Source organism: Colossoma macropomum, unplaced genomic scaffold (assembly GCF_904425465.1).
Source record: "Colossoma macropomum unplaced genomic scaffold, Colossoma_macropomum, whole genome shotgun sequence".
NCBI classification, from domain to species: Eukaryota; Metazoa; Chordata; class Actinopteri; order Characiformes; family Serrasalmidae; genus Colossoma; species Colossoma macropomum.
Genome location: NW_023494807.1, coordinates 10,360,127 through 10,386,633, shown reverse-complemented (window position 1 = coordinate 10,386,633; position 26,507 = coordinate 10,360,127). Strand labels below are relative to the sequence as shown.

The 26,507-nt window shown below is 39.4% G+C and overlaps 1 protein-coding gene across 1 annotated transcript; it reads left to right on the top strand.

Annotated features, from left to right (window-relative positions):
- The first annotated feature begins 2,468 nt into the window (after window positions 1-2,468).
- Window positions 2,469-25,711, top strand: ppp5c (protein phosphatase 5, catalytic subunit). Its single transcript, XM_036556243.1, has 13 exons — window positions 2,469-2,594; window positions 10,393-10,634; window positions 11,748-11,895; window positions 12,913-13,034; window positions 16,120-16,185; window positions 16,349-16,447; window positions 17,153-17,258; window positions 17,962-18,104; window positions 19,249-19,336; window positions 19,531-19,571; window positions 22,093-22,271; window positions 23,688-23,769; window positions 25,381-25,711. Exons 1-13 carry the CDS (start codon window positions 2,495-2,497, stop codon window positions 25,441-25,443), a joined length of 1,479 nt encoding a protein of 492 aa, XP_036412136.1. The 5' UTR covers window positions 2,469-2,494; the 3' UTR covers window positions 25,444-25,711.
- The last annotated feature ends 796 nt before the right edge of the window (window positions 25,712-26,507 follow it).

Here is a 26,507-nt window from a genome sequence, read left to right as displayed (position 1 = left end):
GTGGTCTGACCAAAGAGACTGCAAGAAATGATCATGCTACAGGCTTCACTAAACATGGCCAAAAGTTTGTAGATGGCAGTGCTTCTTCTGAAATGAAGGGCATTAATAGTGAGTTTGTTCCCCTTTGCTGCAGTAACAGCCTCTACTCTTCTGGGAAGGCTTTACACTAGATGTTGAACATTGCTGTGAAGATTTGATTAAGCATTAGTGTGGTCAGGTACTGATGTTGGATGGTCAGTTCTGGATCACTCCAACTCATCCCAAAGGTATTGGATGGAGCTCCATCACTCCAGAGAACACAGTTCCACTGCTCCACAGCCCAATGCTGGGGGGCTTTATACCCCTCTAGCCCAACCTTGGCATTGAGCATGGTGACCTTAGGCTCATATGCAGCGTCCCATTCTATTGGTCAGTGCTTTTCCAGGTTCCACAACATGTGCTAAGGATGGTCGAGCTGAATTATCCAGGAGCTGAAAGAAGCTCTCTACAGGCCTGTGAAAACTTCCCTTGCATTGAGCAGATACAGCCCTCTACAGGCCAAACTGAAGCATTACAAGCACAGAACACATACATTTGTTTGATAATTTGCACAAAAAAGTTAAAACATTTGTCATAAAACTTTTTGCTCAGTATATCAATAATTGTGTAATTAAACCATATTGTAGAAGCACTGGTTACAAATCTCGGAGGCCTATATTCCTATTGAACAATCCTCAACTGTTTTATCCCTTTTACTGACATATTATGCATTATATATCCACCTCTAAAAGCTCCCTCACAGAAAGTTATTACATGAAATGGTTATGAATTCACTGTGTGATGTCTGAGACAATGCTAGATTTTGGCCTTAACCATATATTTAAAATCCATTCATGGTAGAGGGATACATGCATGGTGTTGTGGGGCAAAATAGCCCCAGAAAAAATGTATTATTTATTTCACACTTTGCACTATTTTACCATTATCAGTGTAGGTTCATTGGTGGTTTTGGATTGTAAAATAGAATGTATTTCAATCCATTCATAGTCAGGGATACATGCAGGGTGTTATGGGGCAAACTATTTTACCATGATAAGCATTCCAGCAGACACGTGTAGAAGGTTTTTGATAATAAATAAAATGCCTATATCTGTGTTGTAGACATGGCGACCCCTGGTTCCTATCACCACTGTAAAGAAATCTGAGACTCTACAATTAACCATTTCACACCAAACCACTCTGAATGATTCTGTTTACCAGTGGTGGACAGTAACTAAGTAAATGTAATTCGTTACTGTACTTAAGTAGTTTCTTTGTGTATCTGTACTTTACTGTAGTATTTCCATTTTGGGCGACTTTTTCCTTTCACTCCACTACATTTCAAAGTCAAATGTCTTACTTTTTACTCCACTACATTTTGCGAAATCTGTCATTCCTTTTGGTTTATGTGTGTATAAAAACATAACATGTCAAAACAAAAGAAATGTGAAGCAAGAACACAAATCAGGGCACAGCGCACACTTTGTTTTGAGCTTGTTTTGGCCTGTTGGTCATACCGACCCAGTGCAGCATACGGTTCAACATCAGTGCAGCAGTGTAAAATCTTGGGGGTGTATATTCCAACATAAATGATGGAGCTAACCTAACTTTGTGTAAATAGACCACAATATAGAAACATGTACACATATGCAGTTGTGACTGACATGTTTCTTTTTTCTGAATTTATACAAACACTATTTCATTTTATAGTAAATTTGTTTTGGCTAGTTTATGTTTATGAACAGAGACCTACAGATGCAGTTTAGTAAAGGAAAACTCATTTGTGAATCTGTGATTAAAACAAGTTTTTATTAAACTTAAACTTGTAACTAAGTTGCAAATAAATCTTAAACTGAAACTTTGCTTGGTCGCAAAAAGTTATTTCAGAGCCACTCGGTTCTACCTAATACTAATTAATGAATCTATTAAAAGATTGGTTTACCAAGAGTGACACTGGAGTATTTTCACCTAAAATTAGTTAATGAAGAGTCTTGTTACAAAAATGATAATAGGAAATTAGAGTCATAATTAATCTTTTAGTACTTTTACTTTCGATACTTAAGCACATTTGAAGGCAAATACTTTTGTACTTTTACTCAGTGGAGGTTTAAATGGAGGAACTTTACCTAGGGTGTCTCTACTTTAACTCAAGTACATGGTTTGTGTACCTCAAACACTGAATTATGGAGGAATTTTGGAAAATCGGTGGAACTCCCCTTTAAGCTCTTACACGCTGTATACTAGGACCGAGAAATGGTATGATCGATAATGCTGGCCAATATAATTTTATATTATAGAGTTTACTTATGTACAAATGGCAGAAACTCACAAGCCGCGTTTATCAGGTTTTATCGTCTCTCCTCAGATTTTTTCCAGCACTTTCTCTCCAGGAAGTGAGCGGCGCGCCCGAAAACGAGACGAGCAGTCGTGAAACCTCTCTGTCTGGAAGAGGCGTTTGCGACGGCAGGCTGGGGTGATGACCGGCGGCGCGGATTGCGGCAGCGTGAAGATGGCTGAGGAGGAGCGGAGTGTTCAGGCGGAGAAACTGAAGGAAAAGGCCAATAATTACTTTAAAGGTAAACCCGAAACGGGCTTCGCCTAAAGCGGGACAGCAGTCTAACCTCTTCGCCGTGCTCGGCGGGTCTGAGAGCGACGGCAGAGTTTATGTTAGCGTTAGTTTTAGCTCAGCCTGCCGGCAGCGCAGTCGGCTTCCCATTCGCCAGTCTTGTTCGAATCTCCCCGTTCCACCTTAAATGGTGCAGCAGATGCATTCTGGCGCCTGAGGCGCTAGGATGTTGCTAACTGTTTCATGTAAGGTGGCACGGAAAAATCGGAACGAGAAGCTGGCGAAGAATCTGACGGCAGCGGAGCTTATAAAGCAAAATAACCCGATTTACTGACTTCACCCGGGTTAAAAACGTCCCGCTCGGGGTCTTTTACACCGGAACGGGGCGCTTAGTGTGCTGCTGAGTCCGTGGTGTTGGTGCTAAATGAAGATGTTTTGTATGGCGGTTCTGTTAGCCAACAGGCTATCTACGTCATGCTGGTCAGCGTGTTAGCTTAGCTTAGCTTAGCTTAGCCGACTAGAAGCTGGGGAGTGTGAACCGATTCTTTGGAGCAAATCCGTTTTAATGAATCGAACGTTCGAGACAACGATTCATTAAAGGAGAATTCCCCCGATTATCCAATTTTATTTGCATGAGTCAGTGGTGGAGATGTAAACAGAGTACTTTAGAGTGGTTTGGTGTGAAATGGTTGTTTGTGGGGACAGTGGTGGTGATAGGAACCAGGGGTCACCATGACTACAACGCCACACTAGCCATTATACAGTGAACCTCCACTTGAGTTATACGTGGAATGTTCATGATAGTAAAATAAAAATATATTTGTTTTCTTTGGGGAGTATTTTGCCACACAACACCCTGCTTAGCCCTCCACCATAAATACTTGTTTTAGGCCAAAACTTTATCATAAAGTAATATCTTTCTCCGAGGGAGCTTTTAGAGGTGGACATCTGGTTCCTGTCATCACCACTGTGAGCAATTCTGACTCTGTAAGTTTGTCTAGAAGTGAGCATTTCAGTTATGATGGGCAATATGGCAAAAATTTCATATCACATTACTTAGACATTTTCATGATACATGATTCGTGTCAGGATACTTTGACACAGACACAATACACTAATAGTGATGCATTAAAAAAATGCCATAAAGCTCTAAACAGACTAATAATACTCTTTTTAATGTAACATGCTTTTGGTCAGTGTTCTTTAAGTACAGACGATATCCACAGTTTGCTCAGAAGAGCGTATTATTTATCACGGTATAATTTGTTGATGATAAAATATTGTCGTATTGCCCTCCTTGTAAGTTGAGGTTATGTTTTAAAATTAAAAATGTTTTAATTTCATTAAAAGCTTCAACCTGTACCATGGATGTAAACATCTAGGTCCAGATCAAGGGTTGTCAAAGTTGGTCCCGGCAACCCCACATTATGCACAGTTTGTATCTCATTAATTAATTAACAAGGTCAAGTCTTTGAGTAGGGAAACCGCTTACATGTGCAGGGCATGCAGCATTGACTGTGGGAACCACTCCAGAGCAGTTTTGTCCCATGAATCGTTTGGTGAGTCGGTTCAACGGGTTCAGAAGATCCGATTCAGAAGAACGACTCGTCCACGAGTTGGAGCCTGCTAACATAGTTGCAGTGTGAGACTGAGATACTAAAAGAGAGAATAACGTTAGCAGAAATGCCCGAGTTGTTGTGGCGTCCAAGGGACGGTTTTGGAAACCTGTAAAACGAGCTTATTTACTGTTTATTAGCATGGTGTAACATAATACATGCACAGTTGAAAACACATTTTCAGCAGTTAAAGTATCATAAACTGCAGCTTCAGCCATTTCTATACGGCGAGGCGTTCTTATTAGCCTTATTGTATTCTAAGAGTCGTTGCGTGAAGAGAGAGCTGTCCTAGTCCACAACATATGATACCATGTATGAGACAAAAATCTGCTAATAAGTGTTTTTCAAGCTTAAATATGTCAATTAAAGATTCATCATTAACACAGTGCATGAACATTGTTAGTTGCAAATGAAAACGGTTTGTTTTTAATGTTTTTTTAAAAAAAAAACAAAAAAACAAGCATATTCTGAAATATTACAAAATAAAAGTTGCAGTAACATCAAACTAGGGCTGAGCAATATGACAGTTATTGTAATCATGATAAATTAAGTCACAGTATGCCTCTGAACATATCGTGGATGTTGTCAGTACTTCTCATCTGAATGTTTGATTACAAAGAGAGCATAATTAGTCCTGTTTAATTTTATTTTAGTGCAGCTCAGTATGTGAAATTTTGAATATAAATGATTCTGTTCATAGTTTTTGATAGTAATGTGTTAAAATATGGAACCATTTTAACTGTTTCAACTTATGAGATGTCAGAAAAATTCATACTGTGATGTCTTGGAGTGATATTACATTTTTGCCATTTTGCCCACTTTTACATCAAACCCAGTGTCTCTTAAAACTACACATGTATTTAATTTTAAAACATACAATTTAACTACAATATTCACATTTTTGTGTGCTTGAGGTTTGCTTCCCTTGTCACTTAACTTGTTCAGCAATAAAAATAATGGTCTGTCACATTGAGTGACATGAAGATCGACACCTTTTAAGCCAAGTCCAAAGCTGATAAGTTTTGTTTTTATGTTGATAGTTATTTGTCCATCTTTCACAGGGTCCAACAGCATATCGTACAAAAATTTCAAATTTCAGATTTCAAAAAGATTCATTCCATTTCAAAATGATTAATTTCACTTGTAAATCATTACAGATCAATGCAGTAAACTGTAAATGGTTTATTTGAGCATAAAGTTTATTATGTAAATGCAAGTGCTCAGTATGAACCACCTCCGGTTGTACGGACAACATCAACGCCGTAGTCAAATTCATCCTATACTCGATTGATCATGTTGAGTGTCGTTGCACTCACGGCTCTTTCAGTGCGATTTCGGAGATCATCCAGTGTTGTGGAACCAACGCTGAATGGTCTGAGATGTTGGAGGTTCACTGCCCACGAAAATCAGGCTGCACAGTTATGAGGATTCACTCTTATTGAAGTGGAGAACTCAACGCTTTCTGCTCAGGGGTCTCATCTCCTCTCAGACTGAAGGGAGCCATCTTCCACTGACAGTCAGAAACTCTATGACCCCCTCTTTCAATTAGATTGTGATTGGTTCCTCGACGCCTCACGGTTGTAAAAATATGGCACTTTGAAATCGGATATAATCTTTTTGAATCACCCTATATCGAACAGGTGGTGCAGTTCTGCACAGGGCTGTACTTCTCAGTCTTAGTTGGTGCAAAAACAAATAGTTTTTGTGTTTGGTAAATCTATTATTTTGGTCAGAGCAGTATGTAATTAAAACTATAGGACAAAAAATGGTTACTTGACATGAAAACATTTTCAAATTAGCATGTCCATTTGGCACTGAGCTTGTGGAGTGACTCATAAGTGCCTTTGGCTCAGTCGTTGCTCAAGCTTTCTCATGTAGTCCAGGACACAGACCTTTTTAGCTTTTTTATATGGTGGAAAAACACTGGAAAATGAAAGGGGCTTTAATTTTGGACCAACCTGAAAAACATTATAGCCTAAAGCTGTTCAATATAAATAGCAAATGCAAACTACCAGTATGTGGTGTGGTGTAACAGTTTTATATGTAAACAAAAAATGGTGTTTGAAAGTTTGAAAGTGTTGCGAGTGAGGGAAAAACTGCCAAAAAGGAGAACTTCAGCAAGTTGAAGTAGACTGTCAGGGTTAGACAGACACTTTAACAGACTCTGAACATACTAAAAATGGCCTCACTGTCACCAGAGAATTTAATTTACACCCTCTTGAAACAGTCCCAAGAGAAACATGAGCACCAAATGTGCATTTTAGAGGAGTAGGAAAAAGTAGCATGGTCAGATAAGTAGTCGTTTTGTTTCTTTTCTTAATCTGGAGATTATATTTGAAAAGATCCAAATGAGGCCTTAAAACCACAAAACATGTTCCCAAACTTTTTTTCTTTTTTTCTGTTTTCTGTCTGGTTTGAAAGAACCACTAGAACATTTTCTGATTGCAGGGGAGCCTGACTGGAGGCCAGAACTGATTGCTGATTTCTCTGCTCTGCCACTGTAACTCAGGCTGCTGCTAATGAGTCCTTAATAATCTACCCACCTGGAGATTATTTTATAAATGCATTGATTAATCTGAACAAATAATTTCGACATTAACTTTTTCCCCAAACCTCCTAATTGGGCAAGCAACCTTAAAGTCCACTGCCCCAAACCAAATTTCTACTTTCCCAAACAAATCTTTGTATTTTAAAGTGTTATTCAAGTATAATCAAGCACACCATTCTTAAATAAATAAGACTACAATGGTAAACATAATGATTGAAACTTTAAAATTTTTAACAAAACCCCCAAATTCACAAATACATTAACATTAAAGTTATCAATAATCTTAAAGTTAGCATTTGCATGCATAAGTTAGCAAATATTACCCTACCTTCTAAGCCATGTCAGTACCGTTCTGGCTACCAAGTTCTAGTCCATTTCTAATTTGAAGGTTGGTGGATAGTAAAAGGTCTTTCAACCATGTGATAGGCTGTTGTGACTAATGTGGTCAAAAAGATCAAAAGCATAATAGGTCCCCTTTAAGAATAATATAATAATTTGTATCCTTGAGTTTTGTTTCTGTCCTGTTATGCCAAGTGTGTAGCCTTAAAGTTTTTTCACACTTACGTGATGAAGTGACATCAAGTAAATGACAGTTTTTGGTAGTCCATATGGACAGAAGTATTGGGGGGACACCTCTTAATCAATGAATTCAAGTGTTTCATTCAGTCTCATTGCCACAGGTGTATAAAATCAAGCCCATAGCCCTGCAGTCTGTCTTTACACACATTAGTGAAACAAGGGGTCGTTCTAAAGAGCTCACTGAATTCGAGCGTGGTGCTTTAATAGGACGCCACTGTTGCAACAGGTCAGTTTTGCGAAATTTCTTCCCTCCTAGATTTTCCACGATCAACTGTGAGTGATATTACTGAAAAGTGGAAGTGTTTAGGAACCACAACAGCTCAGCCACAAACTGTCAGATGATGTAAAGTTACGGAGCAGGTCGCTGAGTGCTGACGAGCATAGAGCATCAAAAATAAAGTCACCAACACACTGCTGATCAATGATTGCAGAGTTCAAACCTCCTCTGGCATCAACATCAGCACAGAAATTGGAGCTTCATGGCGGAGCAGCTGCATACAAACTTTACATCACCAAGCTTCAGATGGAGTGGAGTAAAGTGCCACCACTGGACTTTGGAGCAGTGCTAACGTATTCTGAGGAGTGACGAATCACGGTTTATCTGTCAGTCTGATGGATGAGTCTGGGTTTGGCGAGTGCCAGGTGACTGCCTGACTGCACTGTGTCAGCTGTAAAGTTTGGTGGAGGAGGGATGATGCTATGAGGGTGTTTTTCAGGGGTTTGTCTAGAACACTTCAGCGGACCAACACACTTTAGACAACTGTACACTTCCAACTTTGTGGGAACAGTTTGGGGAAGAACCTTTTCTGTTCCAGCATGACTGAGCCCCAGTGCACAAAGCAGCTCCATAAAGTCATGGCTGGGTGAGTTTAGTGTGGAAGAACTGGCCCTCACAGAGCCCTGACCTCAACCCCGTCCAACACCTTTGGGATGAACTAGAATGGAGATTGTGAGCCAGACCCTCTCGTCCAACATCGGTGTCTGACCTCACAGATGCTCTTCTGGATGAATGGGCAGAAATTCCCACAGACACTCCAAAATCTTGTAGGAAGCTTCCCAGAAGAGTGGAAGCTGTTAGAGCTGCAAAGGGGGACCAACTCCATATTAATGCCTATAGATTTAGAATGGGATTCATAAAAGCACCTGTAGGTGTCCCAATACTTTTGTCCATATATTGTATGTCGTTTACCGTGAATACTTCAAGAAATTTTGCGATACTATGCTTTTGCCATGTTGCCCACCTCCAAATGGACCATGAATATGCATATTTAGTATGTCTGTCATTGATGTAATCAAATTAACTGATGAGTTGAGTCAAGTTTGAGCTGTTTGAGCTGTTCTCTGATCCTTCAGGACCACAGCTGGTCTCCGCCTGCATTAAAGAAAATGTAGGATCTGTTCTGAAGGCAAATTATGGCCTTACAATAGAATTTGCTGATTCAGCACTTACCCTCTGGCTTCTGCTATAAGTGTGGTTTGAATCTGTTTTTCTGCAGGGAAACACATTGAAATTATTGTGCGTGGCAGTGGATTGTATGCTACAGAACCTCAGCAGCAGCATTTCTTTAATGCCTATGTGCAACAAGTGACTAGTCATAAGAGGAATTTGATAAAGCAGCAGTTTGTTTTCGCCTCACCTGTGTGGTCCTGCTGCAGCTGCTGTTTACAACAGATTTGCTGACGAGGAGCATCGAATGTGTGGAGAGAATCAGAAATGTCCCGCTGCTCGTAGTTGTGTGGTCCTTTGTCCGTGCTGAATGTTCATTGCATTAACAGCAGAATCATTTCGCGAGTTGGGCGATGGGTCTATTCAGTCAGACTTTCAAAGTGTCAGGTAAAAATAACAAAGTAGAAAATAAAGAATAGATCGCTCTCAGAATAATAATTTTCGATGCATTATGTACATAGTAATGCATTTGTCAACATCAAGGACATCTGTCACATTCTCCAGGGTATATTTAGTTTTTTCCATCTGAATTTACGTGCCCAAATCGTAAGGCAAATTATTCAGTAACTGCATGAAATAAATGTACATTTTTATTTTATTTTATTTTTTGTAAAGGTTCCCCTTAAATTAACAGAACATGTTTTATGATCATACACATATTGCTATATGTTTACAATTTACTGCTGAAAGCCAAAAATCTTACACTGTTTATATCATTTTATAAGAATCATTTTTACAGAGCAGATCACTGAAGAGACGCCATCTGTTTATAGTTTATAGCTCAGATTTGTGGAAAAATGGGTCGACTTTCAGTAGAAAAAAAAATTGTTCAGCTTCTTTTATTATAAGGGTTTAAAATTACATCACTCAACTATTTGACTGGAAAGACGGTTACAGCTCTCATATGACATCCACCTTTTGAATGTAGCTTATGAAATATTAAAGTTATGAAGAATATGACGAAGTGCGTTTTGGAACCACTGGTGGTCCCAAAGAGTTGAAAAGGTTAACACATTTTCTCCTATTAATAACCAGTGTTAGCATTTTTTCAGTGTTTATTTAAGCCCACTGTTACTATAATTAGTGAGGAGTGCAGTAGCTAGTTATAACTTGGATCAGTAAAGATTCCAGTGGCTTTTACCTGCTGTAAAAACAAACCGTTGAAATAATCACGTTATATGTACCATTTTATGTAATAATTCTCTGTGAGGGAGCTTTTAGAGGTTATTATTATTATTTTTTTTTAAATGTGGCACTACAGGCTCTGTTTTGATTGTTCCAACTTACTAAATCTCAGAAAAACTAAATATTGTGATGAATATCATGTGTCGTGAAAACATCGTGAAGTATCGTGAAATATTTTTGCCAAATCGCCCACCCCTACATCCAAAGCAGATTTGGTCACTTGTCACTTGAAATCTGGACAGTCAGTCCAGAACAGTCAGATATAAGAAACAAATTGATTTGCCCTGCAGTGTGAAAAGAGCCTGAATGACTTTGTTTGACTTACCATTTAGCAGTGCAAAAAAATTGAAAATGGGATGGAATTCCCTTTTAAAGACATGGGTCTGTTGGGATTTTGCGCAGTCTTGTTTACTGTGTTGATGTTTCGTTTCAGAAAAAGACTATGAAAACGCAATCAAGTATTACACGGAGGCGCTGGACCTAAATTCATCCAATGCCATCTACTACAGTAACCGGAGCCTGGCGTACCTGCGCACAGAGTGCTATGGCTACGCCTTGGCAGACGCCACCCGTGCCCTGGAGATCGACAAGAACTACATCAAGGGCTACTACCGGCGGGCCACCTCAAACATGGCCCTGGGCAAGTTCAAAGCTGCCCTCAAAGATTACGAGACGGTAAAGAAGTTGACTGAAGTTAATTTCTTTTCTACCATAAACGTTAAGGTTGCACTTTGCCTAAGTTCACACAGAAGGTAAAAGTGGCCCAAACCTGATTTTCTCACCAAATCCGATTTTTTTGTTTGGCTGTTCACGTTATCTTTTAAATGTGACCTGTATGCAACATCAGTCTGAACAGATCAGCTCCTAAACTGACCCGCATGGGCAAAAGAACAGAGCGTCACGTTGCTTCACGCGGCTCATCCAGAGGTAAACAATCATGACAGCCAGCGAACGCCAGTCTTCGCCAGCATCACATTAGCGATTATAAAGTTCCAATAGTTAACAGCTGGCCTCATCACCCACGTTGTGTTCGAGTTCACTGTAAAAAGAGCATGTTAATCTGCCTCGGCGACTTCTTTGGTTCGTGTCATCGGATTCTTTAAACTGTTCTCTGACGCTGCAGCCTCGGTCTCCTCCGGCCGCGTTCAGTTGTTTTGTTTGAAATCTCTTCGAACACAGAGCGGTTGCGATAAGTCTCTTCTAATTTTTTGGTACAGAAGCATCAGCCTAAATGTTTGAGTCTCAGCAACACGAAATTATGATGAATGTCGAGTTGGACTGACGCAAAAGTCCCCTGAATTCCGATCTGGCTGTTCAGACCGAGTCACATTGCCGCAGATCGGATACGTATTGGATTTCAGTACCACATATGAAAGCGTCTCAGTCGGAATTGAAAATGTCAGATTCAGTGTGTTTATCTGTTCACACTGACACACAGCACATCTGTGTCACATATGGAGAAAAAGATCGGTTTTGGGCCACTTTTACCTGCTGTGTAAATGTAGCCTAAGTTTGTAAAGAATGTTCAGAGGTAGCAGACACAAGCAAAATTACATATAGTTGTCTTTGATTATCTTAAGCTATTTCTGTATTAGTGTTTTGCAGTCATGTATGGTGCATAAAGAGCAAAGCTGATGTGCCATGCATGCATTATTTTTGAAGGTGACCTACACTTATAAGTCAATCAAATTGTAAGACTTGTAATTATAAACTATTGTATTATGCTTTAACATTTAAACTGCTGTTTAGTTTAGCTGATAGAATTGGCTTGATTTTTGCCCTCAACAGGTAGTGAGGGTTCGTCCCAATGACAAGGATGCGAAGATGAAGTATCAGGAGTGCAACAAGATTGTGAAGCAGAAAGCCTTCGAGAGAGCCATCGCCAGTGACGAGCTCAAAAGATCAGTGGTGGACTCCTTAGACATCGAGAACATGAGTGAGTGGACGATCTAATGTTTTTGTCACACAGCTGCAACATGGGGTTTGCAGCTGTGTGACAGAAATGGACGCCTTTTGTAAGGAGAGGTCATCTTCTGTTCCCATTAAATTTTTCCGTAGTGAGGAGTGTTTTTTGGTTAGAAAAGCTGGTTTAAACTAGAGTCCGACTGATACATCAGTTGGCTGATAATATCGGCTGATATTGTCATCCTGTGAATTTTGGCAAAAATATCTCCAATCCAGCCCTACACTTTTAGCATGGCAATAAGCACAAAAACCCTTATATATATGGAGAGAACTGATAAAAGTAAGAAAAACAAGTGATAATTAACAGGAAACAAAACTGCAAAAATAATTGAGTAGCTCCACCCCAGTGCTGCAGTTTTTATGATTTAAAACTGAGTTTGTGCTCTCTTTTATTTTAAAGAGTAACTACACCCCCTACTTTCAGCAAACTCCACCCCTGGCTCAACTTTGAAATATGCTCAAAAATGGAAAGGATATGTAGGGAGGGGCACTGCAGTAATGTTCAGGTTTGGAGGTGGGGCTGTGAGGTGAGGCTGTGAGGGAAACCGGGTGGGCTGGGCTGCTGTGTTTTTATAGTTTGTTAGCTACCAGAAGATATGGAGAGTGACAGAATCAAACGGCATATTTTCAACTTCAAGGTCTTACGAGGTTGATCTTTCTCTACTGCCATCCCTGTCTTCGACAGGGGAAGGTGTTTCTGATCTGAGCTGTCAATGAAAAATAAAGGTCTTACGGTGTAGTTACTCTTTAAGAAGTGTGGCAATTGAGAATCGACAAGCATGTCAGCCACTAAAGCTTTGTTTAACTAAAACTATTGGATTGTAAAATACAGAATAGAAATCTCCGAGCCCTTTAAAATCAGTGTTGACCACAAAATTTTTCATATCGGGTCAGGCCCTGATTTAAACTTTCTTCATGAGAAGAATAAATGAATTAATTAATAATGAGTGAATGATGAATGAATGACACATCTCCCTCCTCCTGGTAGCCATTGAGGATGAGTATGCAGGCCCTAAACTTGAAGATGGTAAAGTAACTTTGAAGTTCGTGAAGGAGCTGATGGACTGGTTCAAGGACCAGAAGAAGCTGCATCGGAAGTGTGCTTACCAGGTGAGATTCAGCTGTTTACCAGTCTCCTTTCAGACTGCTGAAGCTTTCGTTTGACCAAAAATCAATTTTACACAACTTATTTCCTCACATGTCTGGGGAATCTTCCCCTGTGATGATTTGGGGAGGATTCATGCAGCGCGTGCTGCATCCCTGTCACTACGAAACAATATCAACAATGTAAGAAACCATTTCTTACAACTGTCAGTCAGCTTTGCTCACTGGCTATTGTACAGGCAGAAAGCTCTGGCACTTCCACATTTAGTACCTGGAGCCATTTGACAGACACTTCTTATCTTTAGTCCTTTTATTTATTGCAATTTCGTATTACAGAAGCATATCTTAATTTATGAAGTAAATGGGTCATTCTACAGAAACGTCCATTTTTGTGTTCGTAGCGTTTACAGATATATTACACTTAAACATGTTAGGGTTACGATTTATTTATATTTTAAAATAAAACATTGTTATTTTAACAATTATAACCTCTTGAGCCATATTGGTTTTTAAATCAATTATCTAGAACTCCAAGCACCACAGAGGAGCTCGTCCCCACAGTCATGTGTGAAGGGTGAGGCCATATTTTGAGGGGAAAAAACACATTTTTCTGCAGTTTTAACTACAATAATCTATACATGACTTTGAATATATAAATTAAATGACATAAAGAAAACAAAGGCCAAATAAATATTATATATAATAAAAGATCCCCAGGAGTCGTGTCACTGGTGTTACTGCCTAACAAAAATCTCTTATTTTGAAATAAAAGTCACACTAATGACATCACTTGACTTCCTTTTACCTGTTTTCTGAGGATCTACGAAGAAAAGCACATGGTGAGTCCACTGTGTCTTTCAGAGATTTTCTCATTTAGCTCATGATTTCATATGAAGCTTTTAGCTGAAGTCATTGGTGTGACCTACTTTATTCTTAGGTAATTGTGAAAAAATAAAATACAAATGGATTAAATTACATATTTTAGTGGATATTCCACGATTGACATCATGTGGTTTGATGCTCTGTAGCAGCTGTTTTGTAAAATGCACTGTTCATTAAAAATGTCTCTGGTGTTACCTTTATCATGTGTAACACCAATGAGGATCGGTAACACCAGTGGCTCCTATGGACAGAGAGAAAAGTGGACGTTCTGTAGAATGACCCACATCTAAACTTGCTGCATCTTATATCAAGTTAAAAAATCTAACCTACTCAGGGTTAATAATTATGTTGGTTACCAAGCAACCCACAATATGTACATAGCGGAAACATAAACGCACATTCTAAGCAGTGTTAGTTAGTTAGCTAGACAGCGACCATTATTTTAAAAATGTTAAATAAAACTAAATCGAATTGAAACCCAGTTTCAGCTTCCATTTCTCAACACTTTAGCTGGCGTGTGAGCAGCATTAAGTTATTCCTCCTGCCACACGTTTAACTCTCCTTCACCATCATTGTGATACTTTACAAATCTTATCTTGTCGTGTCATAATTTGGAGCACTTGCAGGTAAGGAAAGGGCATAAGGGGAAAGTCCAGTGTCTGGGATTTTTTTTTATCACTCTCACAAGTGAAACCAACAGCATTAATGCCAGCCATAGTACACTTGCGTTTCCTGTCCCAATTGCCTAAATTCAGTTTTCTCCATAGAATAACTAATAGTAGAAATGGAAGGTTAAAACAGACTGTTGGAGTTTTCGCAGTTAGCTGTGCTAAATATTGACACCTAGCCTCTAAGTTTGGTCTTTGGATGACTTACGGTGTCTTCTCCACAAACCGTTTTAAGGCAGAAAAAGAATAATAATAAGAAAAAGAAAAAGAAAAATCCTAGCAAAAGCAATAGGGTTCCATGCACCTAAAGGTGCTTGGACCCCTAAAAACGGTCATGATGTTGACTACTTGACATCTTCAAGTTAAACTCAGCTCAGGGTGCTGGGGTGCAGGGCTCGGTTCATACAACTGTGCAAATACAGTGAGCAAAATGCACCTCTGCCATTGAAAACAGTTGGCGGCACGACAGTCTTCAAACAGTATGTGCAGTGTGAACTAGGGCTGGGCAGTTAATCGAAAAAAAATCGAAACAGACGTTCAGAACTTCGAACTGACGTAATCTTGCCCATTTTGGTTATTTAGTTTTTTTTTTTTTTTACTTCTGTTAATCCTTTTCCCACTCTGTGTGTTCATGTACTGTCCCCTTAAAAACTTACTACCACGCATGTACTCCGCCACGTCCACTCTACGACATGGAAGCTAATGCTAGGCAGGTAAAAGTGGCCCAAATCTGATTTTCTCACCAAATCCGATTTTTTTTGTTTGGCTGTTCACATTATCAAGATCAGCTCCTAAACTGACCCGCATGGGCAAAAGAACAGAGCGTCACACTGCTTCTCGGCTCATCCAGAGATAAACAATCAGGACTGCCACTGAACGCCAGTTGCTCCCGGAGGATCAGCTTCATCTTCACCAGCATCACAGGAGCCATCATGAAGCTTCACTGACTGACAGCTGGGCTCATCACCCAGAATGTGTTAGAGTTTGCCGTAAAAAGGGGGCGGTCACTTCTTTCGTTCGCGTCCTCGGATTCTTTAAACTTTGCTTTCAGACTTGAATTGTTCTTTCATGCTGCAGCCTCGTTCTCCTACGGCCGCGTTCGGAAATTTCTTTCAAAATCTCTTCAAACACGGAGGGTTTTGGATGAGTCTCTTCTAATTATTGTACAGAAATGTCATCCTAAATGTTTGAGTCTCAGGAGTGCAAAATTATGATGAATGTCGAGTTGGATTGACGTAAAAGCAGCGTGAATTCCGATCTGGCTGTTGAGAGGATTTACATTAAGATATGCAGAGAATATTTACAATACAAACCTTGTCAGTGAACTATGAGGGCAAAAAAAAAAAAAAACAAAACGTTCATTAATCGTAATCGGCGTAAAATATTCAGTTAATCGTGATATTGATTTGAGATCATATCACCCAGCACTAGTGTGAACCCTCCTATTGCAGCTTGCAAAGTGCTGATCGTTGGGGTTTAAGCTTCTGATATGTTGGCTACATCAGTATTTATCTAATTTCTTTTTTAAATCTTCTTTTCAGATGCTGGTTCAAGTAAAAGAAGTTTTATCCAAACTGCCAAGTCTTGTTGAAATTACGTTAAAAGAGGTAAAAAAAAAAGAACTAGACTGATGTTTAATAAACAGAGACTTTTTGTGCACGATGATGAAATTTGAATTGTTTTCCTGTTTCTTTTTCCCAGACTTACAATTTCCTCTTGATGTAGAAACCCTCTTCTTTTCTCTCTCCTTCTTTTACACTCTCTTTCTAGACAGAGAAAATAACCATTTGTGGGGACACGCATGGCCAGTACTACGACCTTCTAAACATCTTTGAGTTGAATGGTTTACCATCTCCGACGAATCCTTATGTATCCTTTTCACATGTGGTTTGAGAACTTTAGAGATACTTGCGGCCAATCATGGTAAGGTATTAATTTTACAACAGAGCTGTGGACGAACCCAGGGCAGCAGGGTGTGTTTATTGCAGAATTGTAATGGACACACATTTAAAGCATCACTGTTTGTGGCTGAGAGTCATCTGCTAGTTGAAAAAGCTTCTTACTGGGATTTCAAAGCAGATCTATACCAATCATCCATCCATCCATCATCTAAACCGCCTATCCTTCTGGGTCGCGGTGGGGCGCTGGAGCCCACCCCAGCTGCCACTGGGCGGAAGGCAGGACACACCCTGGACAGGTCGCCAGTCCATCGCAGGGTCAGACATGACATATTGACCACCTCCTTGCTTCTACGCTCATTGTCCATTTTATCAGCTCCACTTACTATATAGGTGCACTTTGTAGTTCTACAGTTACAGACTGTAGTCCATCTGTTTCTCTGCATACTTTGTTGGCCCCCTTTTACCCTGTTCTTCAGTGGTAGGGCATATATATATACACACACACACACACACACACACACACTGATTCAAACAATTGAGATGAAGTTAATGATTTACACTCCCACTGTCAGATCTACCTGATCTATCAGAGCTTTTGTCCCTTCATTCTCGCTCTCTCTGACTGAGCTGTTATCTCCTCGAGTTGTATATCAGCCTTGACCTCAGTTTGCAGCTGTTCAACGGTGACTTTGTGGACCGTGGCTCCTTCTCAGTGGAAGTTATTCTCACACTCTTTGGTTTCAAGCTGCTTTACCCAGATCACTTCCACCTACTGCGGGGTGAGTCCTGCCTTCAGTACCTACCAAACACATGCTCACTAAGAGTGTAGCGATTTCAGTACAGTACTGACAAATCATAAAAATAAATACTGGAAACAGTGGATGGAAATGTAAAACTGTGCTTTGATGAAACCCAGGCACCTGGGCGCAGCCTGTCAGAGTAAAGGAGGCATGGCTTGTGCTATAGTCCCACTCACAATCAAAGGACTGGGCTTTTTTTCCTGAAGTTGCTTATAAATTCTATAATTTGTGTTTGTAGACTTACAAATTTTCTCATACAAACCAATTTCTATAGTATACAGTCAGAGCACTTTAGAATCAAGACTTTTTAAACAGAAAATTTATACTGTCACTATTGATTGTACCAGTAATCTAGCGATTATTTTTGACTATTAATCTTTTTTTTTTTCCTTTATCATCTCTTGTAAATTCCTGAAACTTTTTAGATTTTTTTTTTTAATCATGGTTTTAAACAAACTGCTTTTATCATAAAATAGCATTGATTTTATTTTTATGGTGAGTGCTAGCTTTTTAATATGAAAACAAATCTAAGGGCTAGAAATCAACATAAAGCTGTGAGCCCACAACTGAAGGGAAAGTGTAATAAATATATATAAATGTGTTTATCCGAGTCAAAAATGTGTCATTACAACCCAAGCTAGCAAGTTTAAAGAGCAGATAATGACCTCCCGTTACTCCCTAGGTAACCACGAGACAGACAACATGAATCAAATGTACGGCTTTGAGGGTGAGGTCAAGGCCAAGTACACGGCGCAGATGTTCCAGCTGTTCAGTGAGGTCTTCCAGTGGCTTCCACTCGCTCAGTGCATCAACAGCAAAGTGCTGGTGAGCTGTAGTTTCCTGTCAAGCATTCAGACTGATTGTAGGCATGTTTTGCAATCTGGAGGTGTGATCTTTTCATGACTCCCAAAGTAATCATCTTTCTTGCAATGTGTCTAAAAGGTATAAGTGTTTGGACACCTTTTATATAGATACATGGTACTGTGCAAAGAATTTATCATGGAAACTGTTTAAAACTCTTTATCTCAGCCATAAGTATTTTTGCCTGTATTAACAAAATACAGTGTGATTCAGAAATTTCACCTGTAAATCATCACAGAACAATGCAGTAAATTGTTTAATTGAGCATAAAGTTTATTATGTAATTGTGCAAGTGCTCAATATGAACCTCCTCCAGCTGTACATGTATGTACAACATCAACGCCATAGTCAAATTCTTCCCATACTCCATTGAGCATGTCGGGTGTCACTGCACTCACGGCTCTTTCACTGCGATTTCGGAGATCATCCAGTGTTGTGGGACCAACGACGAACACTCTGAGCTGTTGGAGGTTCTCAATATAACATTAGTTTCATCTGTAAATCACAAGTAATATAAAAGTGAGCATTATGTTCAGTACCTTTCTTATCTCACTTAGCCTGAAAGGGCTAGTTATCTTTTCCCTCAGATAAAAAAAAAAAAAGAATTGTTATATACATACTTTATGTCCCCTAAGTATCCTTCAGGCCCTAATGATTCAGCTCTTTTAAGGTCTCCCATTTTTGTTACAGCTTGTATAATCTCCATAGAAAAGCCCTGATCTCCATGCCACAATGCCAAGCTTGAGCTAGAGGGGTATAAAGCCCCCCCCCCATTGGGCTGTGGATCCGTGGAACTGTGTTCTCTGGAGTGATGGAGCTCCATCCAGTACCTTTGGGATGAGTTGGAGTGATCCAGAACTGACCATCCAACATCAGTACCTGACCTCACTAATGCTCAATCAAATCCTCACAGCAATGTTCCAACATCTAGTGTAAAGCCTTCCCAGAGGAGTAGAGGCTGATACTGCAGCAAATCCCTGATTAGTGGCCTTCATTTCAGAAGAAACACAGATTTTAGTGTAGATTTGCTCTTAATGTCTCTTAGTTAAGTTTGTCTGATAAGGTTGAATTGTGTGTAGTAAGAACCTGTGCTATGTGGACGTTTCAGGTGATGCACGGAGGACTGTTCAGTGAGGACGGCGTGACCTTAGATGACCTTAGAAAGATCGACAGAAACAGACAGCCTCCAGACTCGGGTAGGAAATCATCCTGCTTTAATTAAAGAAAAAAAAGGTCATGAACTCACTGTGGAATAAGAAATCTGTTTTATTCAGGGTTTTCTCCGGTGAGTAAGATACCTGTAACCTGCTGACTTAAGAAATACTGGTGACTAAATGTGAGCTCATTCCACCACATTGTCTTCTCTTCTTATCTTTTCTTAATCATCCAGGTCCTATGTGCGATCTCTTGTGGTCAGATCCTCAACCTCAGGTCAGTCTCACTGCTTACCAGTCATACTATAAACATAATATGAACATATTGTGTGAATTTATGTATGTTGTGCAGGTGCGCTGATCAGTTTTTAGTCACAATAGAAATAACATTATTTGCTGTTTTATGGGCCACATGGGCTTTCTAAATCCCGAAATGAATCATCAGTTGCAAATTTAGAGAATATAAATCATGAAAAGTAAGACATGACTTTTAGCACAATGACTCATGCATAAATTATGCTATTAAATTTGCATAATATCCAATAGTATAGAGAGTATTTGACTGATGTCTCATTTCTCACCACTGTCATGTTGTTGACAGTCCACCGGTCATTGTAGTTCTGACGGCAGCTGCCGCTTGTACATCGTTGGTTCAGCCATAAAGTTAATAAAGACAGATAAAACATAGCCCCAGTCTGCTGTGTGGTTCATGGCTGTAGTTACAAAACAAAATGCTGCAAGTTTTTATAGCATCCCGAACCAGCCAAGGAGAAGTCATCAGAATAAGGAGAATAAACAGGAAAAACTTACAGCATTTCCCTGTAATGCTACCAAATTCCTCTCTCGTCAGTCTGTCACACAGCTAGACATTCAGGAGGAGTTTTGTAGTTTTGATCAATTTTAAGTGTTGAGAAATGTTCACATGTAGCAACTGACATTGGCTGATTGACTTATGCAGTCTATTTGTGTCTAGATCTCTTCTGCTTTAGCTAGACCAAGAATGACATTGACACTAGAAATTATACACATAAACTAATATAAAACTAACTTAAAAACTGATTAACCCCATCAAACACAGGCACACAGCTGTTACTCATTTTTATGATAACAATGGTGTTTGAGGGTATAGCTCAGGGGTTGGCAACATGCGGCTCTTTTACTGCCCTGTTGTGGCTCCGCAGTAGAATTAGATTTGTAGGTAAAAGTAAAATAATCCTCCTTTACAGTAAAATAAAGCTCTGCTGATCGTTCAACACAGTTTAACAATAAATGGCCTTAAGCACTAGAGTTAATGTAGAACTGCTAATTCACCCTTTGACCCTAAAGGTAGCAATGCAGACAACTATCTCACCTAGCTAGTAACTAACGAAAGGCAAAGAGAGAGATATAAGATGGACTTATTTGTGTTTATAATCACTCCAGCTGGTTTCCTGATATGTTTAATCTGCCACGAGAAACTGTCAAACACTAAAAAGTCGTGAAGCTGAAGTCAGTTTCTCATTCACCAGCTTCTTGTTCAAATTGTCCCGTTCCATCTTAAAGGGTGCAGCAGTTACATTCTGATGCCTCAGGCACCATTTAAGGTGGAACAGGACAATTCAAACAAGAAGCTGGCGAATGAAAAGCGACTTCAGCCTCAGGAAGAGTCGAACGTTGAGAGATATTTTACACGAAACTGTTCTACTTTCACTGAAAACTTTCCTGCCGGAGATATGAGAAAAGCAGCTATAGCTGAGCTAAAGCTTAAAGCAGAGCAAAGTAAGTCTGCGTTGCGCTTATATTTTTTAGTCTACACTAGGACATCAGCACATACAGATGGTAAAATGTTTCTTCAGTAAAATTGACTCAAAATGTTGTGGCTCCCAAAGTGGTTTAATTTTTGTTGAAAGGACAAAATGGCTTTTCTCAACATTTGGGTTGCGACCCCTGGTGAAGACAGAATATCGCTGAATATTGACCCTTACATTGACCAAAAAATTATTATTGTAGTAATTGGTCTGCTTTTATCTCCTGTGATGTGGATGCTGATGCAGTATTTAGAGATTATAGATGTCTGGATATGTTGCCACAGGAAATAATGCATAAGCGGGTAACTTATTGAATTGGTATGGACCAACAACTCCGATCAAACGGTCTTTTTATTAATATCTTCATTTGGAAGGTGTAGCCAGTGTATTTTGTATTTTGTGAATACTATCTGTAAGTGTAACAGAAACATTCAGCTACAGTGAGAGCACTTAACTGCCTCACCTTATTCACCACGTTAAACTGCAACCATACTGGCCATAATCACAATAACCAATTGGCCAATTGCTGAATGTGTTTGGAGCAAAAATTTGCTGATTCTGATCCTGGATATCCCTGATAAACTGCTTAAACTAGAGTACTGTGCAAAAGACAGTCTTTAAAATAATAAAAATAAAAACAAAAAAGCTTGTTTTACTTTATTTACATTTATTTTTAATTGTGTTGTCATATTTTTACTGGCAAAAACACACTTGCTCCCTAGATAAACAATTTTATTGTCTGCCAGAGACATTTGCACGGTATTGTATGTTTCTTGGTCCTCACTTTAATTTGGACTTTAAATGAGAGGTCTCTTTTGCTATGCACAAACCGCTGTGAGACTTCTCATTGTAAATTATGTTCATGCAAATGGGACTTTAGCCTCCTTTTCCCACACTTCGTTGTCGTTCTTGTCATCTGATTCACAGACTGAACAGTAATTCTGTCCCAGTTTAGATTTGTGAAATGCAGGTCTTAGAATAGCCTCTAATTTGACTGTTGTTTTCTCTCAGAACGGGCGATCCATCAGTAAGCGTGGCGTGAGCTGTCAGTTTGGGCCCGATGTCACCCAGCGCTTCCTGGAACAGAACAAGCTGCAGTACATTGTGCGCAGTCATGAGGTGAAGGCCGAGGGCTACGAGGTCACTCACTCAGGGAAGTGCATCACGGTGTTCTCAGCGCCAAATTACTGGTATGTTAGCCCCACCCCATCGACTGCTGACCTCAAGAATCATGCTGCGTCCTCATTAGAGCTCCATAATTGGATTAGTGTGCAAAGCTTTGCAGTGTACCTTGTGATTCACTTTGTGCTAAAAGCAGTTTGTCTCTGTCGTTAAACCTCATAGGTTTGAAAAGTTCTTACAGATCTTACCTTTTAGTGTATGTTAATGTAATAGGGTTTTATTCCAAGCCATTTTGGACCATTTCTGTTGGTTTGTTTGTCATGCATCATGAAATATTTACATAATGTAAAAACGGGTGCTGCTATTTACAAATAGAAAAAAACAGAGCAGTTTTATTTAAAGGGTCCGTATCATGTCAAAGCAAAAATTTCCTCACTCTTAGTTTTTTAGAGTTTCAAAACCAGTCCATACAGTCCATATGTGGAAACTAAGCCACAAAAAGAGCCCCTTTTGTTTTTGCGATGTCATGAAAACCATCACATTTACAATTTAAATATACAGTGTGATTCAAAAAGATTCATCCGATTTCAAAATGATTAATTTCACTTGTAAATCATTACAGAACAATGAAATAAACTGTAAATGGTTTAATTGAGCATAAAGTTTATTATGTAATTTTACAAGTGCTCAGTATGAACCTCCTCCAGCTGTACGGACAACATCAACGCCATAGTCAAATTCATCCTATACTCCATTGAGCATGTCGGGTGTCGCTGCACTCACGGCTCTTGTTGTGGAACCAACGACGAACGCTCTGAGCTGTTGGAGCTTCACTGCCCATGAAAATCACGCTGCACAGTTATGACTGATTCACTCTTATTGAAGTGGAGAACGCAGAACGCTTTCTGCTCAGGGGTCTCATCTCCTTGCAGACTGAAGGGAACCATCTTCCAGTGACTGTCAGAAACTCTATGATCCCCTCTTTCAGTTGGATTATGATTTGAAATCAGATGAATCTTTTTGAATCACCTTGTATATCTAGCTGATCAGCTTAAGCGGTTTAGCTCTGCCCATTCATGCTAAAGTTATAAGGAGTGTTTCAGACCAGATTGCTTTTTGAATGAAGGCAGCCAATCAGAACAGATCTCATTTACATATTCTGAGGGATAATGAGAAGTTGGAAAATGGTCTGTGTAAAAAATTAATTATGAATGGGACATAAAATCACACAAATGTTATAAGTGAACTTCAGGAAAGAATAAAAACTAAAATACGATTTGAAAGGTTTCGATTTGATGGCAACAAAATGCACATTGTTTACAATTTCTGGATGTGTTTTTATGAAATAATGAAAAATCAGGTCTTACTTTTTCCTCTGAAACTGTGAAGTAGCTGATCTCCGATTGTGTACAAGTCACTTGTCATTTATTGTGTTCATTGTACTTTGATTTAATCTGACTGTCCACTCTGTCTCCTGCCTATAGTGACCAGATGGGTAACAAAGGAGCCTACATTCACCTCAGGGGATCTGACCTCAAGCCTGAATTCCACCAGTTCACTGCTGTGGTCAGTATGGTCACACTTAAATAGCTTTTTTGACAGTGGCTGTAACAAATAGCAATTAATGACCATTTCTTTGGGGTAATGCAAACCCGAAAGTAAAAAAAAAAAAGTCTCTATTATTTTACTGATTGTCTCAAATGCTAGTTTATTCAGTACAACCACAAAATGATTACTTTGGTCATTTCATCAGGTACACCTACCATGCAGGTGCACTTTTTAGGTAATGTGGTAATGTGTCAGTAGGAAGCAGTGTTGGGTTTTAATTTATCTCATGTACTTAATTACTTACTTTAGTTACTCTCTAAAACCCAAACACCTCTGTGCCAACTGGAAACCTAACAGTACTGTCAGTACTTTAATTAGTATTAGCAAACATTCAGTCACCGTAAATATCATTTAAATGGCCTGCCACTATCCCTGAAGACAGTCAGTTATGCTTGATTTAAATGACAAATTTGGCTAATTCTGTTTGATGTTTAGGTCAGATGCCTCCAAATAAAACATTTATGAATAAAATTGAGTAAATTGTGAATGAATACTTATAATTAATTGTGCAGTAACAGAAGGGCTACAGATAAAGTGACAAGTGATTATAGGCATAAAGGGGTGCATAATAAATACAGAAATATATATTTAAAATGTATCTGATAACTGACAGTGTGTTAGTTCCTGATGGCAATGAATATCATTAATGAGCATTAAATTATATGAAATCATGAAAACATTATTTCTGAATAAAATCTATAGAAATCTCATATTTACTTGACTCCAGTTCAGTTCAATGAAATTACTCACTAAAGAGATTTCAAAGTTATTTTATTTTAGTTATTAAAGCTCTAAATGCTCTGGCACCTGTGTCTGTGTTTTTATCTTCCAACACGTGATTTTAGATACCGGCCTTCTGTAAATCCTCTTCATAAATTACAGGGAAAAGTGGAGAGACTGTTCGTGCTGTTGCGCTTGTAAAATGTGGAGCTTATTTGAGGCACTCGACAGCAGTAAAAGGCAGTTTTGAGCAGCTTTAAAAAAACGTTCACTGACTAATTCGCCAAAAAAGATGGTTTAAAAAGATGCTGTTCCTGCTCTCCACCACCAATCACTGCTGTTCAGAGCCAGATCAGGGTTGTCAGATTGGCTAGATCAGCGTTTTGGTGCAAATTGCTATGAAATAATTTGTCGCTGTCCAAAGAAAAACAAGTATCTCCAAAATAGTAACTTTACAGGAGAGGGCAAAAACATTCTTTACTTTCAATGTAAGTTAATGTAAAGAGATTTTATTCAAAGCAATTTTGGAGCATTTCTGTTGGTCCAATCATCTTGAAATCTTCACACAATGTAATGGACAGCTGCTGAGCTCAAATGATTCAGAAAAGTAAAACTCGCAAAAAATGGAGATACATGTTTTTCATTGGACAGCAACAAATTATTTAAAAGTGATGTTAACACAGCCTTATATTTGAATATTCAAGATAATATTCAGTAGAATAGAATATTTAAAAATGAATATATTCGATAGCCTGCTTGTGTTCTTCATTGTAAAGCACTTTGAGCTGATAGGCATTTTTATTATTGTGATTAAATGTATAATCGAATGTTCTTTCTGTCTCCCTGCAGCCTCATCCGAATGTTAAGCCCATGGCGTACGCCAACTCTCTGTTGCAGTTGGGAATGATGTAGAGGCACTCGAGCTGTCCATCCATCTCTCAGCAGCTGTTCCTCTCTCAAGTCAAAACCAATCCCTCCAGAAACGTCACACGCTCTCCTCATTCCTGTTTTGCACGAGCGGTTTGTCTCTCACACACACAAGCGCTCGTGGTACTGAGAGTAGCAGGGGGAGACCTGGAATCAAAAGCCGTGTTTGTGCTCCGACGGTAAAACAAAAAAAAAGAAAAGCAAAGTGGGAATTTCCTGTTCGTTATCCACTTTGAAATGGGTTTAAAAAAAAGATAAAAAGTCTCTTCCTCTCTGTTTTTTCACCTCTGTAGAGCTGCTAGGTTTTTAATTAAATTCGAGTGGTTGATCGTTCAGCTGTAGGACTCGAGGAGCTGGATTGTACCAAAGACCTGGGGCCCTGCGTGTCAAGTGACTCAGAGAAAGGAGTCGGATGGGCGATCACAATGGCTCTGAGTTGGTTGACACATTTTATGGGTCCTGAAGAACCGATTTAGAAATGTCATCCCCCTGAATTTGCATTTGTCATATCGCTCCCACACCCCACACCCCCACCCCCCCCCCGACCCCACGACCCCACCCCCCCCCACCCCCCAAACGAGCCCCTTCCCCGCATTTGAAGCTTCGCTGGGAGAGACGACAGTGTTTTTCTGTGATACTGTAGCAGTGAAAATCGTTCTGTGCTGCTTGGTTTCATAACCAGACACCTCCATGCGTGCGTCACCTCTCTGTATAGTAGAGCCAGGTTTGGAGGGGTTCCAGAAGCTGTCTCAGGAGACTTCACTATAAATGTCTTGTAATCAGACTGTTGTCCGTCATATAAGTGTGATAAAAACACGAGACAGATTACATGCCTCTTCTATTCCCAGCACTTACTACTACTTCAGCTCTCTTTTAGTATTTTTTTGTATGGGGACAGTACAGTATTGTTAAGCTCACTGTCAGTTGTTCTCCGTTCCGTTGGTTTACAGCTCCCACATGTGTTTCTCTCCCAGCTCGCTCGACTGAAATGCACTGGAGATTGCTGTGTTCCCCCACTGTACGTCTGTTTGTTCGTTTAGCCGAACCCA